Genomic DNA, 18710 nt, shown 5'->3' with positions numbered 1-18710 from the left:
GAGGTCTGGTCCCAGGGCTAGCTGGAACAGGTCATTGTGTTCCAACAAGATAATTCACCTGCTTTCATGCAAACTGACTTCAGAGGGACAGAAAAGGAATCCCTATCAGACAGATAAATCAGAGGTTTCACTTAAAACAGTAATTCCACTGCAATCTTTCTTTGCTGTGACTGTCTCCCTTGCTGTTAGCCTTGTCTCATGTTTTCTCACTTTCTGTTCTTGTCTCTTTTATTCTGTCTTTGTACCGTAACTCTTTTACAGGTGCTCATAAACACAGGGAGGCAGACACTCAGCATAATTTTCAATGCATTCATTAATTCACCAAAATATATTTAGCACCTACTGCATTCCTGATTACTTAAACATAGATTTGTTATAATCCTCTGATGATAAAACAGATACTGTGATTTTATATAATCCCTATTTATATAATCCCATATAATCCCTATGATGACAAAAACAGATATAGTGACACAGTTTTATGTCCCAAAGAGAGGTACATAAGGATATATCTGTGTGGGTAATTACAACTATATTCTAAAACTGAACAAAAATAGCTCGGGATTCTCTCATCTCTTTTCCATTATCCTGGAAAACCACTAGCCAATACCTTCAAGGTGTTATAAAACACATGTCACCAACCCTCTGAAAAACAAGAAAATGCTCACAAATTTCACAGCTGACTCTTGGAATTAAGAGAGCATAAGGTTAAATCTATCCTGTAGGTGTAACCCAAATCCTGGTTTTCAAAAAAAGGAAAAATAGAGTCTCACCTCCCACGTGCCCTGCTGTGTCCTCTTCTTTAAATGGATATTCCAGTGCTCAGAACTGACGTCTGCACAGTGTGGTATGGTCAATGCAAAGGGCGTGGTGACAATCATGTCTGGGGGGCCGCAGGTGACTTCAGGACTCAGGAGCACCTCAGATCCATCGGACTGGAGGCTTTACCATTGGGAAGGGGTAGAAGAGAGAGACATGTAAAGGAGGGGGCTTATTTGAATGAGAATTTAGTTACAGAAAGGGTGAGGGTGGGGAGTGGGGGTTCTCTTCAGCCCGAGCACAGTCCTTTCCCAGCATTCCTCCGGGACAGCACCACGCATGCGGAGGGCTGGACTGGACCATAGCCATTCATCTGAGCTGCTCAGGCACCCAGACTGGGCTCCAGCCTAGATTTCAAATCTGGGTTCTGACAAACAAAATGACAAATGCTTCTGCAGAAATAAAGGGCAGAACAGAAGAAAGCAAAGATGTGACCAGTGTGTCACACGCCAGTTATGGAATCCTTATTCTTGTTGATAACATTGTCAATGACCAAAGCCAAGAACGTTATAGAAATGACTAATCTGGTAATCTTAGCATCAGATTCCTTTCTTCTAACATTCTACAAATATGTTTAATGCCAGTAGAGGCTAAAACAAAGTATTATGAAACGAAGCAACACTTGAAACACACCCGAACTGAATATGTCTCTTCTGGTTTTAAGAACATTTACTTTTTGCCAATGCATAGTGATAGATTAGTAAACAGCTCATTATAAATGTGCATAGTCAAATACATATATAAACATATATATATTTCAACTCTTTCCTATTTTAGATCTAAATTTAAAATCATTTTACCCAAAGCTGGTGTTTGGATTTTTCTGCATTGTGAATTATTTATGATGGGAACGCCGAGTCATGAAACAGATAAAAGAAAGTGAAGCTTAATTAAAGGGAGATAATACCACCTCAGTGAATGCCTCTCTCTTTCATTTTCTGTCTTTTGTCTTTAATCTCTGTCCCCAAACAGGCCAGGACCATTATAGGACAGTGGTCAATGAGGAGACCCTAGAAGCCTACTCATGTACCCCACCAGATGCTTATGTATTTTTGAACAGTATTTAAATTTTTTTGACACATTTCCCTTGTAAGAGATATAGTGACACAGCAAATAGCCAATAAAGTAATCGAGGACTCTCAGCATTCCTCCTGGACAAAGGTACTTGAGAGCTGGGATTGGTATTACTCAGGCTTTCTCTTACCCAACCCAGAAAGGACATTTAAATATATCGCCCCTGATCAAAACAGCAACCTCTTGAGCAAGAAAAAGATGAAAATCAGTACTCAACGGTACCACCTTTTCTGTGATCTTGTATAAACAGTATTTCTATGAGTACATCTAACACGTTATTAGTTTCTGACTTGCTCTGTTGATATCTGTTGTTCTTGCTCAAGTTAGTAATGGTCACACTCTACTTCATTATCTCTAATTTGCTGCTGCAATAAAAGCCAAGGCATATAATTGAGCAGAAACATGTTTCATCTACTGTACCTAAAACAGACCTGAACGAATCACACAGTCTCCCTTCCTCCCCAAGAAGCACCAGAGACGACTTCAAAAAATTCAACCTCCCATGTAGCCAACCATTGTCCAAAACTGACAATTCTTTCTATACAAGCAAAGCATAAGACACCTGAAAATATGTCTGAATTTTACCTTTAAGCAGGGTAGGCAAGCTATGGGCTGGGTTTAGAAAGTGGTGTATTAGCAATAACAAATGTTCTATGAACATCCTATGAATATACTTGAGGTTTGGAGAAAAAAAAAAAAAAAAAGGGAAAATGCTCATGTGAGCTGTAACCAGCACGGAGTGGCAGCCTGCGTGTGGATGCCTGCCAGGCCCATTAGAGAGGGCTAAGCGCTTTCCCTGTAATTGCTGCCTGCATCTATCACAGACAGGAATAGCAGAGATGCTTATGAGTGACCGATGACAAGCTCTCCTAAAAGAACTATTTAATTGCTTTCAGAGAATCATCCCCCTTGTTGAACATATTGTTCAAACATATGGGAATTTGGGGAATTATTTAATGCCAAATGAACTGAAATCAGCTAATTAGATGAACTCTCACACTCATGAATAGCGAAGCTCCTTTCCGTAATAACTTAAACAGCATTAGGAGTCACAGGCGGTGCACATCCAGTACAGGCATGCATGGATCGGGAGCTTTGCGTTAGGCAGGCATCGGGCATTTCCATACATGGGAAGGAAGTAAATCAAGATTTATATCTAATCACCCCACTGTAAAATAGTGTCTGGGTATAGGTTTCTCTAGTGAAGGAACAGAATTTAAATCTCTCCATTTTCCCCCCTACGATTAATAAAAAAGATTGCCCTTTTCTGCTACCTTTTATTTGCAGCAATCAGGAAGATTTACAAAATATTAATTAAAGCTCTTCACACACCTGGGGAAGCAGGTGTGAACAGCAGAAGGTCACAGAGAAGTCTATTAAAGCAATGGCAGCAAAATATCCCTATATTTCTACTCGCAGGCTCCTGTTCTCTGTGACCAGATGTACTTTCCTCCTCTGTTACCAGTAGGAGATTTCTGGTCCAATTGCTGGCTCCTGTGACATCCAAGGCAAGATGGAGGGAAAGCATAGTGTGAGTGTAGTCATGGATACAGACTTAGGGCCTTTGAGGACAGAGGGCTGGGGAGACTTAATTAGGCCTGGGCATAAATGAAGATTCATAAGGAAAGTATGGATGGCATTTAAGTTTTCCCACATTATATAGTACATGTCAAGAGAGTAGCCATGCTCCTGCTAGAAGAAAAGGTGACAGTTTTCTAAAATTGCTGTGAGCTAATAATAACTGTGAAATAATAACAGCAGCAATTTCAAGACCATAATGTGAACCACTTCAGGGCATCACATACCATAGTGTAGTCAGAAAAGTCTGGTTGTGTGGACTTTTGCTACTTGTCCTTTTCATTGTGTTCTCTCTCTGTCTCTTTTTCTCTCTCTCTCTTCTATCTGTCTATATCTATCTATCTATCTATCTATCTATCTATCTATCTATCTATCTATCTATCTGCTGTGCATGTTTATGAAAGCTTCTGGATAGGAGAAGATCAATAATTTAAGAGTCAGGTCTGTGTAACCAGGTGGCTTGCTGAGCAACTGTATGGAAATATGGCTGTGAATTAAAATTTCTGCTCACACAGTGCAGCAGAGGGTTCTGGGGAGAACTGACAGGTCTGCAGCTTTGATGCAGAAAACACAGGGTGGGAGAGGGTGCACAGGAGCAGCCTGGTAATCTGGTCCCATGTTGCTAACCTTGTTTAGTTACCGGGAGGGGAAACCCGTAATAGAAGTGGCTGCAGAGAACATAGGCACTGGGCCAAAAGAACATTCTTATGTCCTCATTGTGCTCTTCGTGGCATCATCCCTGATACCTCGTCCCTCTTCTCACCTTTTCTCTGTTATTAAAACCAGACGTTGTGGCAAAAGGGAAAGCCCATGCCCTTCTGTACCTCACTTTCCTCACGTGTAAAATAATACTGACTCTAAGATTGCTCTGAGAGTTAAAAGAAGCATAAATAGCACCTAGTTCATGCTCATTGGGGGATAGTTCTGCTTCCCCAACCCCAAACTCCCACCCCTACTGACTTTTCACTTGTCCTACTACTATCATAACTGTGCTGCTTTGAGGTGGCTAATCTATTCAACAAAATTGTCATATCAACACATGCTTTGACAAAATTTTCAGTGCCTTAGAGATGTGTACTATGGGAATTTAAGGCATAACGTTTAAGGTAAGGATGCTTTTCCATCCTTACCTCCCAGTCTGAGCTCAACTCAGCAAGCAGAGGAATCCCACTAAAATGTCAATTTGTTCCCGCTTCAAGAATTCCAGCTGGTCCAGCTGCTCCGGAGTGCTCAGTGGGGCCTGGAAGAGTTTTCCTCCAGATCCACGTGGTTGGCTTCCCCAGGCCCTTGAGGTCTTGGCTCAAATGGCACCTGCTAATGAGGTATTCCCTGACTGTGCCTAAGCAACGCAGTTCAAGCACTCCTACACCAAAAGCTGGCCTTCTCCCATTCTTCACAGCATGTATTGACCTTTAATGCACTTACCATTTGTTTACTTACTTTTTTTTTTTTTTTGCCTTCCACAAACTAGAATGTAAGCTCTATAAGGCCATAATAATTTTTTTTCTGTTCTGCTTTGTTCATTGTTGTATTCCCAATGCTGGTTGTAAGCACTAAAATGTATTTGTGGAAAAGGACATAGGAGCATGAGGTGGTTCCTACTAATGAAACCTGGAAAATTGTGAGCAAAATAAACCATGGTACCAAAGGATAATAATCCATTGAATAACGTAAGAACCTATTAACTACATGCCTATGAATGAGAGAATAAGAAGGGAAAAGTCTTTCATACAATAGGAAGCCAGCTAATACATGTAGAAAACCATCATTTGGCAACCAACAATATTAACTTTTGACACAGTTGAGAATTATGAATGGGTGCTAATCTACTTGGTGAACGTTTAATAACTAATAAGGAACTATTTACATGGTTTCAAAGTATCTTTGAAACTAATCACATAGGGTAAGATATGATTTTATAGTGGGAAATCTTGGCAGCCACCACCTAACCCCAGTTACCCAAGTTCACACTGCCAGGAATGGGATGAGTCAGCAGAATATACCTCCTGAGATGACACAGTGAAAAGAACTAGGCATCACTTCTGTAACATTCCCGCCAATAACACAAAACCTGAATTTAATTGTAAGGAAATATCAGACAAGCCCCAATTGAGGAGTATTCTGCAAAATAAGTGATTACCCTCTTAAAACCCATCTATGTCATAAAATAGAGACAGTTTTAGGAACTGTTTCGAATTCATAGAGACTAAAGACATGTGGCAATAGAATGTAGTGAATGGACTTAGATTTTCATTTGCTGTAAAGGACATTATTCGGATAAAAGGTGAAATATTAATAACTGTGGAGTAGATGATAGTATTATGTTAATGGTAATTTCTTAATTTTGATAATTGTGCTGTGGTTAGGTAAGAGAAATTATTTTTCGGATATATGTACATGCTGAAGTATTTAGAGACAAAGGGAATCTTGTTCACAATGGCTAAAAAATAAGTATGTGTGTATGCGTGTGTTTTATTTGTGTATACACGCATATATGGAGAATACAGCAAATGTAGTAAAATGTTAACATTTGTGAATCTGGATGTGGGATAGCTGGGAATTCTTTATACTATTGCAACACTGAAGGTTAAAATTGTGTCAAAAACAAAACACCACAATGTTTTTTAAATGGATGAAAATAGAGGCCAGGGAGAATTTTTCCAGGTTTCTTACAATAAATCAGCCAGGTCACTGACTACAGTATAAAATGTGTAGTGGAGGGTGAGAAAAGTGCTGCATTGAGTCGTGATGAGGTGATGGCCAAACCTCATCACATAGTAACTAATATTCTGCCACCTGCCCCACACCACTGCCACCAGAAGGTCATGCTGGTGAAGGTCAGCTACAATGCAGCACCTGCTAACTGGCAGGTCTGGAGGTTATCTGTGCACATTTGGCTTTTGCTTTCAATATTTTTTTACCTGATTCTAGACTTGTAACATGTCACTCTCTTTATGCAAAACAACCAGCTCTGTATTTTGAGATGAGATTTTCATTATTGTTGTTGTTTTCTGCCATGTTGCGCTTGGTAATTATCCTTCCCTCCTCTCCTCCTTATGGTCTATATTATAGATAAATGTAGGTTTGATCACCTTTACCCAGAGTATCACTCAGGAATGCAGGCAGGAGAGTAATGATAGTTTTACTATGCCAGACCCTGGGTCGATACATAATTAAATCATCTTTTAATGGAATAGACATAAAAGGCAGATAGATGGAAGCTGCACTTAGTCTTAAAATTAAAGCTCAGAAAGGAAGATAGCTCCAGTCTCCTACAATTTTCTACCCAAGAAGATTCATAGTTTTAACTAATATTATTCTCTTTTCATTAAAACCCTCAGATATTGACCTAGGGCAGTGGTTGGCAAACCGTGGCTCACGAGCCACATGAGGCTTTTGGCCCCTTGACTGTGGCTCTTCCACAAAATACCACGTGTGGGCGTGCACATACAGTGTGATTGAAGGAGTACCCTAATTAAGTTAATAACAATGTACCTACCTATAGAGTTGCAGTTTATAAAATTTGGCTCTCAAAAGAAATTTCAATCGTTGTACTGTTGATATTTGGCTCTGTTGACTAATGAGTTTGCCGACCATTGACCTAGGGTGCTAACATTGATGTGGATAAAAATCAAGATTTGGGGTTTATTATTTCTGTTGTTTACCCTTGAGTCAGAAACCTCTCTTCCTCTGGAGCTCTCAGATCAGCCCCAGGGCAATAGCATCACAGAACCTATCTCCTGGAGAGATGGGCCTTGTAAAGTCAGCGTGATTACCAGTCAGCCTGATATCATGACCAGTTCTGAGGGCTGTAATTCTCTAGCTGCCATGTATGACTTAGGCAAACAGACTCCTGGAAAGGGAGACTAGGAGATCAGGAGCAGAATAGAGAGAAAAAAAAGTGAAGATGAGCAAAATCTTCTCTTTATCATAATAGATTCCCTCTTTAATCTTTAAGCGGCTCTAAAACTGCAAGGTGGTTCCAAATTCCCTTGGGCAGCTTGTTTCAAATGATGTTTCTGGACACCACCAATGAAGATTCTGACCATTTCCCATTAGGTCCCAGAAACCTGCTCTGTTTACTTGCATTCCCTACGTGCAAGGGAGCACTGGCGCTAACATTTGAGAAAAGGTGTGTAGTTCTTGAGAAAATATCCAAAGCAACACCTCATACAGTGCAGGCTAGGAGGTCTGTCAAGTACCAATAGGGAAGCTTCTCAAATGGAAATTGGATGCCTGTTAAGTTGAAATGCTCAGTATCAAGGCCTTGGATGATGCTATTGCGATGGAAAATTCAGCTGTACAGGAACTGGTCCTACATGCCTTTTCTTGAAGTAGCATGTGTGTTAATAAGCAAGGATGTCAGGTTGGAGGTTAGGTTAGCAGTAACTGGAAATAATGTTAAAGCTCATCAAGCCGTTATATTGCATTAGTTGGGGCTGGGAAAGGAGCAGTTAGAATAGTGGATTACAACAGGCAACAAGTGCAATAACCAAGGATAGAAGCATATGGCTCTACTATTAAAGGGTTTAAAGATCTGGGTCACCCACCCCGTATTATCTGAAATAGGATCACAGGAAGGGAAATGGTACCAGGGGAACTGGGGCGGGAGGGAAATTACACACTAGAATAAGAATCTGAATTTGCTGAAATTTGAGCAACACCACACTGAGAGATTAAACTGTTTGCATATGTTAAATGGCTTTGGTTTACACACACACACACACACACACACACACACACACACACACACACGGTGTTTACCAATTAATATACTAACGGAATCACAAATCATGTGCAAATCACCAGTTCCTAGATGCAATTTAAGCCTCATCTCTCATGCAGTGTCAGGCTTGCTGGTAGCTTGTTTACTGCAAGTGGAATGATGGCTCCCTGAAAGTGCTTTAAAGTAAAAGCAGTGAGGGAAAGGGAGAGAGTGATCTATGGGGCACGCTGCTACAGCACTTTTTATATCTACTAGGCTGTTCATTCATTTACATTTTGAATGGGGAAAACAGCCTTTTCTAGCGGAAGTCCCATTTCACAGAATCATTTCATTTTAGGCGGGGAAAGGAGCTGGGAGTAATCAGGCCCATAACATTCTTTAACTGAGGAAACCAAGGGTGTGGCATGGTGTGGGGTGGAATGACAGGACCAAAGCCACACCTCACTGTTGACAGAGTTGGCACTAAAATCCCCTGTCCTGTTAGTGTTGGTGGCCATGGGTTGGGTGGGGGGTAAGGCAGTGGAAAGAACAGATGTTCCCTGGGACATAGTCTCCAAACCTGGGATTTTGAAGGTAAAACGTTGGCATGTGAGTTGTTAAAGGTTGTATTCATAGACACTGGAGGTATATAGAGTGCTCAGAGTAGTCTGGTATCAGTTTCCTATTAATGTCATACTGCAGACTTACTGACTTAAAAACAACACAGATTTATTATTTACATTCTGTAGGTCAGTACTCTCACTAACCTAACATAAAGGTGTCGTCAGGGCTCCAGAGAAGAATCCATTTCTTTGCCTCCTCCAGCTTCTAGAGGCCACCTGCCTTCCTCGGCTGCAGTCCCCTTCTTCTGGGACCAGCAGGATAGCATCTTCACATCTCTGCATCTGACTCTGCTATTCCTGCCTTCCTTGCATAGGCCTATCTGCATAATCTCAAATAATCTCTTATTCTCCAGGTGCTTAACCTTCATCACATCAGTAAAGCCCCCCTGCTATGGATGGTAACATATTCACAGGTTCCCAGGATTAGCATGTGACTTCTTTTTTGGGGGGATAGGGTGACATTCTTCTGTCTACCACCAGGCTCTTCATGGCTTATTCACTTCAGAGTTAGAACCTAGAAACCCCCTGCTGTTGTCTCCTGGTCCAGTGTTTTCTCCCAGATGCCATACAAACAGACCAAGGTGTTGGCTGACCTTTGTGTTATCTTAGCTGTTTCAGCTGCCAGCAGCCTCACATAATTTCCAGGGTGAAGCTCCATGTCTGCATGCAACTTGGCGTCCTGGGGAGTTATTATGGTTTGTGCTAAAGATGATAACCAAGGGAGTTAGGAGGTTGATCACCCAGGTTTTGGAAGGGCTGTGGGGATCACCTTAGAGAGCACAGAGGGTGGCCCCAGAGGGTGTCTTCTCGCAGCCTTTTTATTAGGCTATAACTAACTGAAGTGGAAAGGATGATATATATTAAATATCTTAATAGGACAGGTTATTTCTCCTTCCAGCATGGGCAATGAAAGAGATGGCACATACAAATAAAAATAATGACAGTCTATGGTGTTCCTTTACAATGTGCAATTACACTCATGAACTGGTGACTCTCTCGTTGTGTTAAGGCACCTTCCATTCAGATCTATTAACCACATTCGCACACCGTTGTTAGCTTGTCAATGGCATAGTAATTAGACTCCTCTGGACCACATTGCTCACTTCACTTTGTGAGCTCACAGGGCCTTCCAGAGCATTTTGATTAGAATGGCAGCAATGTTTATTTACGCGTGTTTGTTTGTGGCCCGAGGGAGGTAAAGAGGAAGGGATGGTAAAGAGTATGATATGGGAAAATTCTCCTTCCCCCTCAAAAGGCAGATCATAAAATGACAATGTGAGGGTCCCTCCCCCCCCCTTTTATATTTTCCCTCCTTTCTTTTCCCCTCCTCACTTTTTTGTGGGTAATGGTATTATATTCTAACCTAAATGACTTTGTGAAGAAACTGTCAGGATTTTACTGAGGCAAAGAGCACAGTCTTCTAAAGGTGCATCAACCCTTCTAGGCCATTAGGATGCCATTTGATAAATTGCACCTTTTATGACACTGCATCGCACTGGTTGCCTGAAAGAATTAATGTGTTTTTGAAATTGCAGCAATTTACTCCCCTCACGCTGGCAGAAAGAGCCCCTTTGTTTGTGACTTAGGAAGCCCCTTTTCTCCTCAGCAGCTCCCTGGGCCTGATATGAAGTTAATTAATTTCCTCCAGAAGATGGGTGTATGCCATCAATTGGATTCTTCCAAGAAAAATTTGTCAAACTCAAAGCAACAAACTGGATTCAAATTCATGACTGACCATTGAACAGAAATGGTGGCAGGAATGATTTGTTCATGTCCATCCATCGCTATCTAGCAAAGAAAGCATGGCAAAGTGGACAGGGACAAAGCTTGTTCCAGGTGGCCTAAGCCACCTGCCCTCCTAACTGGTCATTGATCTCCTAAATCTAACACCGGCCCACCTGGCATCCAGAGGTAGACTCATACAACCTATCTCTAATGTGTAAATCATAGGCCAGAATGTTAAGGGAAATAGAGGGAAATTCAAAGGAACTGATGCAGGGTGTCCTTTGTATCTTCACAAGGCTCTTGATTTTACAATGAACAGTTAATAGTGCTATCACTGGATTCATCTGGTATCAGTCAGAAAGGAAAGATCCTAAATTCTTTTGCATCAATGACATGAGCTAAAACAAATCCCATGGACTTTAGAGAGCTTATCTATGTAATTAAAAATACAGCGTTTTATTTTATAGCAAAATATAGCATTTACATGGCACTTTACAATTTGCACAGGACTTTTCATATATAAAGTCCCTTTATTGTCCTCACCCAAATTCTGGAATGCAGTTAATAATAGACAACATTTATAGAAAATAGAATTGAGGTCCAGAGAAAGAAAATGAGTTGCTCAAAGCCATTTAGGCTGTAGAGTGGAATTCAGGAATCTGAATCCCTGTGTTCTCCTCATTCTATGATGTCCTCTCATTTCCGATAATGCTTTATTTCCCATGTGATGCCAGTGATTGAATCTGTGCTACTTTCCTGACAAGTTATGTACATTATCAGTTCAATGAACTCCCGGACAGGCAGATTCTTTCCCAGCTAGAAGGCACAGGCCACAAAGGCAGGCAGATTTTGCCCTGCTCGAAGCAGGCAGGCACAGTATCTGCCCAATATTGTGACATTTTTGCTCACGTGCTGTAGCCAAAATCTTGTCATGGAATTTCCATTCAGCAGTCAATTTTTTCCTTGGTTATAAATATTACTTTTGTCTATTATTAATTCTTGAATCAATTTTCTTCCTCTCCCTTTTCTTATGCGTCAAAGAGCTGTGTTTATTCCCTGGAAAGAAATCCAGAGTTACTCCCCAAGCAGCTATTATCACAAACTCTCAGGTGACCTTCAGCTGGCAAATCTCTCTCTACTAATTAATCATCAGCTCCCAAGCCAGAATTCTGGGAATTATCTTCAACTCCTTCATCTCCTTCAACACACATTGCATATGTACATGCACACGCACACAGATGACCTTGCTGAGTTCCTCCCCAAGTCTCTCTCAAAACTCCCCACTAACAGCAATGTGAGGATTAGAGAAAGAATTAAAAATGTTCACAACTGGAGACAAGGATACTCAAAAGTATAGTGACTAATTATGCAAATTGAGATACTTTTGAGGGTGAAAATGGGGCATTATTAATAACTGCCAGGCAAAATGAGGCATACCATTATTTTCACTGTGCTCACAAGGAGGGTGTGGGTATAATGAGACTTGAACTTGGGTGGTGGCAGTGGAGATGAAGCAGTAGATAATATATCTAAAACTAGATGCCCGATGCACGAAATTTGTGCAAGGGGCTCGGCCCTCGGAGCCATAGCAGCTTGCCTCGGCCCTCGCAGCCCTGGCTTCATCCAGAAGGTCATCTGGAAGGTCGTTTGGCTGTCCAGTCTAATTAGCATATTACACTTTTATTATTATAGATGTAAATATGACTAGGTCTCCGAATTCTTAAGCCTCATCAATACCTACCCAACAGGTAAGTTTCAATTTCCCCAGTTCCACCCTTTCATATTCTGTTCTGATTTGCTTAATTCTAAAATACGTGATAGTTTTTATTCATCTGTGCTTTTGCATATTCTATTATCTTTGACTGGAATGCCTTTTACTCTCTTTCAGTTTTTAAGTTAATTGTCACTTCCTCTCTGAACCTTCCCTGAGCCTTTGGATGGGATTCATCCTTTCACTACTGGTAAACATTTGTGTATCTTTGTCACCATATGAATCACACTGCAACATCATTATTCACTTGAGGAACTGGGTTTGCTTCTGGGGCTTCATCTGTTACTGAATTAAGTATCTAATTTTCCTAGTAATTGCTAACAATTGTGCTTAGTGGAACTACCCATGTAGCATTTCATTTTGATTCTATAACTTTCAGTGACATCTAGTTATTAAAATAGTTTGATTTCATTTGTAGGACTCATTTTGTTCATTTTAAAACTTTAATCTTACATCTGATTCAAACTCCATCCCCATCCCCAGTACCCATGCACATGGACACACAGTCATGCACAAGACCATTAGCATATACATATACAAGGCTCTGAATTCTTAGTCTAGAGAGGAGAGAGCAGGTTGAGCTTATCCCAATGGCATGAGCTTATCCCTATGGTATTGTGATAGAAAGGAGAAAGAAGGGAAACAAATATCATCTCCCTACTTCTTCCTGGGGCAAGACAATGATCGTTTTCATGAGTGACAAAAGTTTCTGAAGATAATCCTTAATGGATTCAGTATAGATGGGTGGTGACTCCAAAAGGCCTAACTGACAGAGGGTGCAGGTGGCTAGATTGCAAACAGTTGCCCTAAGCATCTGTAGTTCCTTGTGGGTATCAGTTGCATCTGCCAACTGGCCCCCCACTGATAGCATCTTGACCCTGCCTCTGAGCCTCTTTGCTTCATACTGAGGTGGCCCCTGGAAAACCTCTTTTCAATCACATTTACCCAACTCCTGGCCAGGGCGCATCTTCTCTACTTTTTGGGAATATGGGAACCTGGAAATTATGGAAATGCTCTTTGCCCCTCTCCCCATGGCTTTAGCAGTATGTCCTTTCTCAGCTTTTTCTTTTGCTGTTCTCTGGTAACATGGAACAAATCAACAAACTGATGGACAACAAGAAATTCAGGTATCCATGTCCACTTCCTGCAGGTGACACAAAATTTTGAGTAATTCTCTTGGGGCTGTTTTCTTGGTGAGGGCAGGGACAGCCATTTTTGATACCTGTACTCCTTCAAAATGTGACTCCTCTTTTTGTCTCTTCCAGCCCCATTCTTATATCAATAGGGAGGGAGGGAGCATGGTGTGTGAGTGGATGGGAGAGTGGTAGTGCCCATTCTGATGAAATGATGCTGCAGGTGCTGCAGGGAGGTAGGACTATTAGCCTTGGCATTATAGCTGGAAAATACCAGAAATTAGAATGTTGGGGTACTTAGTTCTTTTTTTAAGGGATCCTATATCCTCTACCAGAAATAAACAACTTCACGTAAGGGATCCTATTTTTCTTGGTCCACAGAACCAAATACATTTGAACTGAGCTCATAATATCAAAAGTGAAAACTATCACAGAAGTCCACAACTTTCTTGTAGTGAGATAGTACAGTGTTTTTGCCAGAGCTGGAGGATAGATTGAGACAGAACCTGGTGGGGAAGTCCTCTAAGCCAGCGGTCACCAACCGGTGGTCCGCGGACCACTGGTGGTCCGTGAGGTCCGAAAGGTTGGCAACCGCTGGTTTAAGGAAACCTTTGGAGCAGCAGTCACCAACCGGTGGTCTGTGGACCACTGGTCTAAGCTGAAGAATGCTAACAGAGATGAAAATCAACCCAGCAGGTCTGAGCCAGGTTTTCTCCCTGTGGCAATGTCCTGACCAGTCACCTGGTGTCAAGGTAGAACCAAAGACAGATGCTTTTATTCTGAGCTCCAGAGTCCGACCACTGAACTAATTGTGACTTTCTTCTCATAGTGACTTTCTTCTATCTTTCTAGCCTTGTATTTGGTCTTATCTCATGCTTCACTATGAAAGCCACGGCACCACCAAGGCACCCTCGAAAAGTGAGTTTCATAACACCACCATGTCTGCCTCCCCTGAGATATACCCATTTGATAGCAAAAAAAGCAAAACAAAAGAAAACAACAACAGAAGAAAAAAGTTAGTTGAAATATTCATCTGGGATGAGCCTAAATTCTAAAATATGTGCCTTTTTGTAAATTATTCAGTAAGATTATTTACATTTCCAATTTTAGTCTAAGCATTTGGTCAGGAATATCCACATGACAGTGTAATTGAAAAAAGAAATGAATGTTTGCCTTTGGTTTCATTTTATTGCTTCTCAGAAGAAAGCTCCATATGATAATTTTCTGGTTCAGTTCTCCACTCTCCAACCATGGGGTGGGGAGGGGTGCACAAGAGAGCTGGGAAGACTATGCCACATCTATACGATTTTCTTTTTATATTTTTATTGATTTCAGAGATGAATGGAGAGGGAGAGATAGAAAATCAAAGATTAGAGAGAATCATTGATTGGCTGCCTACTTTGCGCCCCAAAGATGATAAATAAAAGAAAACCTAATGGGATATATTTATATTTGTAATGGACATATTTATATTTGAAATATGTATTTCTATTATTAAGCATAAGCACTGTCCCTCATCAAGCATGTCTTACTGGGGATCAAGACTGCAACCCAGGCATATGCCCTGACCGGAATCAAACTGTGACCTTCTGGTTCATAGGTCAACACTCAACCAGTGAGCTACACCAGCTGGCTGGGCCCATTTTCTTATTGGAATGTATGGGGGGGGGGGGAATTTCTGAAGTGAGACAAATGACTTTTTTGATCCTCTTGTTTAAACACTTTAATTTTATTTTATTAAAAAAATCAAAACATGGTTAGAGAGGATGAAAAATTATTCTGCCCCCCACCCACCACAAAATAGCTCCTAAAAAAAAAAAGTAAAATTAAAATAAAAGGACCCAATTGCTTTCAAGTTAAAGTTTGGGAATGGAGATAGGCTTTTGAGAATGATGACTGCCCTGCCAGTTCTTGTCCTCTAAAGGGGCCTGCAATAGAGGAGTCATGCTTGGCCATGAGCTAGCTGCTTAAATACCCTGATCCAGGAGGACACCAAGGGCTCATCACCACAATACCTGGCAGCCCCAGTGTCATGCCATTGAGTTTCTGTGAGGCCACTCTAGTTCCTGCTCATGTGAGGTCACTAAGTGCCCTCTATTTTGTGAATGGGCACTGCATGAAACCAAACTTTGTTCTGTGGAAAGCCCTGGATTAGAGTTGGAAGGCAATGTTCTGGCATCAGAGTGACTTCCAACCAGGGAATAGTGCCTGGATTTAGACACTCTTAAAGACTCTCCCCCACCTTGTACTCTATAGATACTAGAAAATGTATCTGGAATCTAGAAACCATTGAGGGATAGCCCTTATACCAGGTGTCCTCAAACTACAGCCCGCGGGCCACATGTGGCCCGCCGAGGACATTTATACGGCCCGCTGGGTGCCGCTGCCTGTCCTGCTTAACAGCCGACTCGTCCCAGGCCCGCAGTGTGCATAGGAATTTGTTCATAGTTTTTTTTTAAAAAAACTATAGTCCGGCCCTCCAATGGTCTGAGGGACAGTGAACTGGCCCCCTGTTTAAAAAGTTTGAGGACCCCTGCCTTATACCTTTCTTTGTTTGGCTCATTTCTACTGATCTTTTAGATTCAGTACAAGTGACAGACAACTCCTGAGAGCCACCCTCCCTACCATCTCCTCTGAAGTCTATTCTAGAATAGATTCAGGGGCCTTTCTCTATTTTTCCATTTTTTTTTCTGTGAAATCCTCTATTGCAGTGTAATTCCACATTGAATTACAAAGCTACTGTCTTCCCAAACCTGGGTCCCTCTCAGTCCGTTTCATAATGTATTTCTATTATTAAGCATAAGCACTGTCCCTCATCAAGCATGTCTTACTGGACTCAAGAATAATATGCCTAATTAAGCCTAAATTGTAGAGTGTGAGATAGTCTAACACTACATTGTGAGACAGAAAATCTTGCTTTGGTGCTCAGTCTTGCTACAACCTAAGGCAAACCTAACTTTTCTTGGTCTTAATTTTCAAATCTATAAAAATTAGGATGATTATGTTATTTACCATATAGAATTAATGTGAAAGTTAAAGGATTATACTGTAGGTAGAATGCTTAATCAAATATAAATATATCCATTAGTTTTTTTTTTTTTTATCATCTTTGAGATTGTTGCATCACTTTATTTCCTACAACCCCACAGTATCTCTATAAGGTAGGTACTATTGCTTTTCACATAAGGACACTCACAAAGAGCTGCATTATCTTACCTAAGGTCACACAGATAATAGCAGGGAAGCTTAGATCTGAACCCAGGGCCTCTGATGCCGGAGCTCACACTCTTAATCACTGAGCTCAAATGTTCCCTAACGTGTCTGCTAAGATTCAGCCCTGGAATGAGACCTGCTTCTAGTCTTTCTTCTCTTAAGTCTATAATGTAACAACAGCAATTTACCCTATGCCCTTCTAAGAAAAGTTCAACTTGATCCTGCCTTGCCTAGTTCTCAGTGATCTTACAGAGCTGTTCCAGGGGATGCCTCCTTACAGGGGCCAGGAGGAGTGGGGATCCAGCATCAGAGAGCTGTCTCCTTCAAGTCCCCAGCATCAAGGAGAGGTGGCGTCCTTTAGTCCATGAGCTCTGGAATTGGAGCCAGATACTCTGAAGGCATATCTCCGCTCAGCCAGTAAGTAACATGCCTTGGAAAGCAGCTTCGCTTCTTGGAACCTTTTTTAGATTTTCCCCCCACATCTCTAAAATTGGTATAAAATCCTCCTCTTTGGAACATTACTGTGGAGATTAAATGAGTCAGAGGTATGTAAGAGTACATTGAAAAATTACACTAAAATAAAGGCAAGTAATTATTACCTTTTCAAGGATGCAAATTCCCCTTCCTGCAAAACATATCATGTGTGTATATATACAAAAAAATGATCAGACATTATTTCCCAAGCGCTATAACCAACCTGAAGGTCCAGATTGCTAAAAGAAGTTGGAAAAGCTTCATTAAGATGTTTGGTCAAGTCTGAAAGTGTAGACAGAGCAGGGACATTGAGGAAGGAAAGCGACATCGTTCCTCTTAATGAAAAGCACAGTGTCCTCTCTAGGCTCTCCCAAGAAAGACAGGGTACATTCTGTCCTGACGACCTCACCTAAAACTTACCAAAATATCGAAATATAACCAACCATCTGAGACTATTTGAACACAAGGGGTTATTTTGAGTCTGCGATTCATCCCACACAGCCATATCCCTGGGAACTGGTACAGAATTTGGATCAATGAGATCAGTTACAGTTCCAGTAAACCACCTCCCTGCTACACCAGGACTTGGTGCAGAAAGGAGCAACAGAAATGTAACATCAATAGGAAAATGGAACAGACTTTAACTTAAATACAGCACCTAGGTGTTGTTTGGAAGATCCCACGGTCATTCTGTGTGTGTGGAAGTGATGGAATCAGGAAATCCAATGCTCACACCTCTGAGCTAAAAGGAAGGGCACTGTGATGGCTCCAGAGGCAAAGATGAAGGAAACAGCAGCACTGTGCATCGCCACGACATTGAGGAAGATGGGCCTTGCTCTGAGCACACGTTCAGAATGACGGAGGGTGACATGAAGTGAAAATGGGTTTTCAAATGATATCAAAAAGAAAAGGTGACATTAAATGGCCTTCTCCTGATTAATCACAGTATGAAAAGCTGAAGAACTCAGATTCAAACAGCCTCCTGGAAGGATGGAAAAAAAAATTCAGCCTAAGTTTTTTTTTTTTAAAAAAAAAGTAACAGAAAGGCATTTGCTATTTTTAGTGTTTTTGTAAGTAGGTTGGAGCTCCTCAAAAGGGAGTGAAGATTGCCAAGGAAGCTAATGGGCAGTAGCCCAGGCACTGGTCATTTCCTTAAAGGTGAACATCTGGAAGGTTTCAGCAGCATGACAAAGAATGTGTGCTTCCTGCAATTTTAATTTATCCTCAGCTTAATAGATGGGAAAATGCACACACCTCAACGATCTGAAGTCTTGAGTAAACTCTTTCTGTCCACCTTCCTAGGCAGTAGTAAAGAACTCAACACCTTAAATACAGTTGGGTAAACCAGAGTGGTTAACATGGAACTTGCTAAGCTAGCAGTGGTCTAGGGAGTGACCACAATAGGCTAAACCTGTCTTTCAAGGTGTGTGGTCTCTGGTGAGTTTTTAAGTATTTATCCTTCTTACTTTATAATTACAGGATGCCCTAATCAATATTTCCCATATTTTTGAGCCATTGTATTTAAGTTCTTGTACATTTGATGCCTTTTGGCACATTCTAGTCTGACCTCCTAGGAGGAAACTTCTAGTAAGAGA

The 18710-nt window shown here is 41.2% G+C and overlaps 1 protein-coding gene across 9 annotated transcripts in view; it reads right to left on the bottom strand.

Moving 5' to 3' along the window:
* UNC5D (unc-5 netrin receptor D) overlaps positions 1–18710 on the bottom strand; it is a 629157-nt gene that overhangs the window by 131440 nt on the left and 479007 nt on the right. For all 9 annotated transcript variants that reach the window (XM_080659992.1, XM_080659990.1, XM_080659987.1 and 6 more), the window contains one exon: positions 774–942. In XM_080659992.1, coding sequence (XP_080516118.1) covers positions 774–942 — 169 coding nt within the window. The remainder of the gene's footprint in view (positions 1–773; positions 943–18710) is intronic.

Source organism: Plecotus auritus, assembly GCF_963455305.1.
Source record: "Plecotus auritus genome assembly, chromosome: 3".
Classification (NCBI taxonomy): Eukaryota; Metazoa; Chordata; class Mammalia; order Chiroptera; family Vespertilionidae; genus Plecotus; species Plecotus auritus.
The sequence above is the reverse complement of the archived record's forward strand: the minus strand, read 5'-3'. Positions and strand labels throughout refer to the sequence as shown.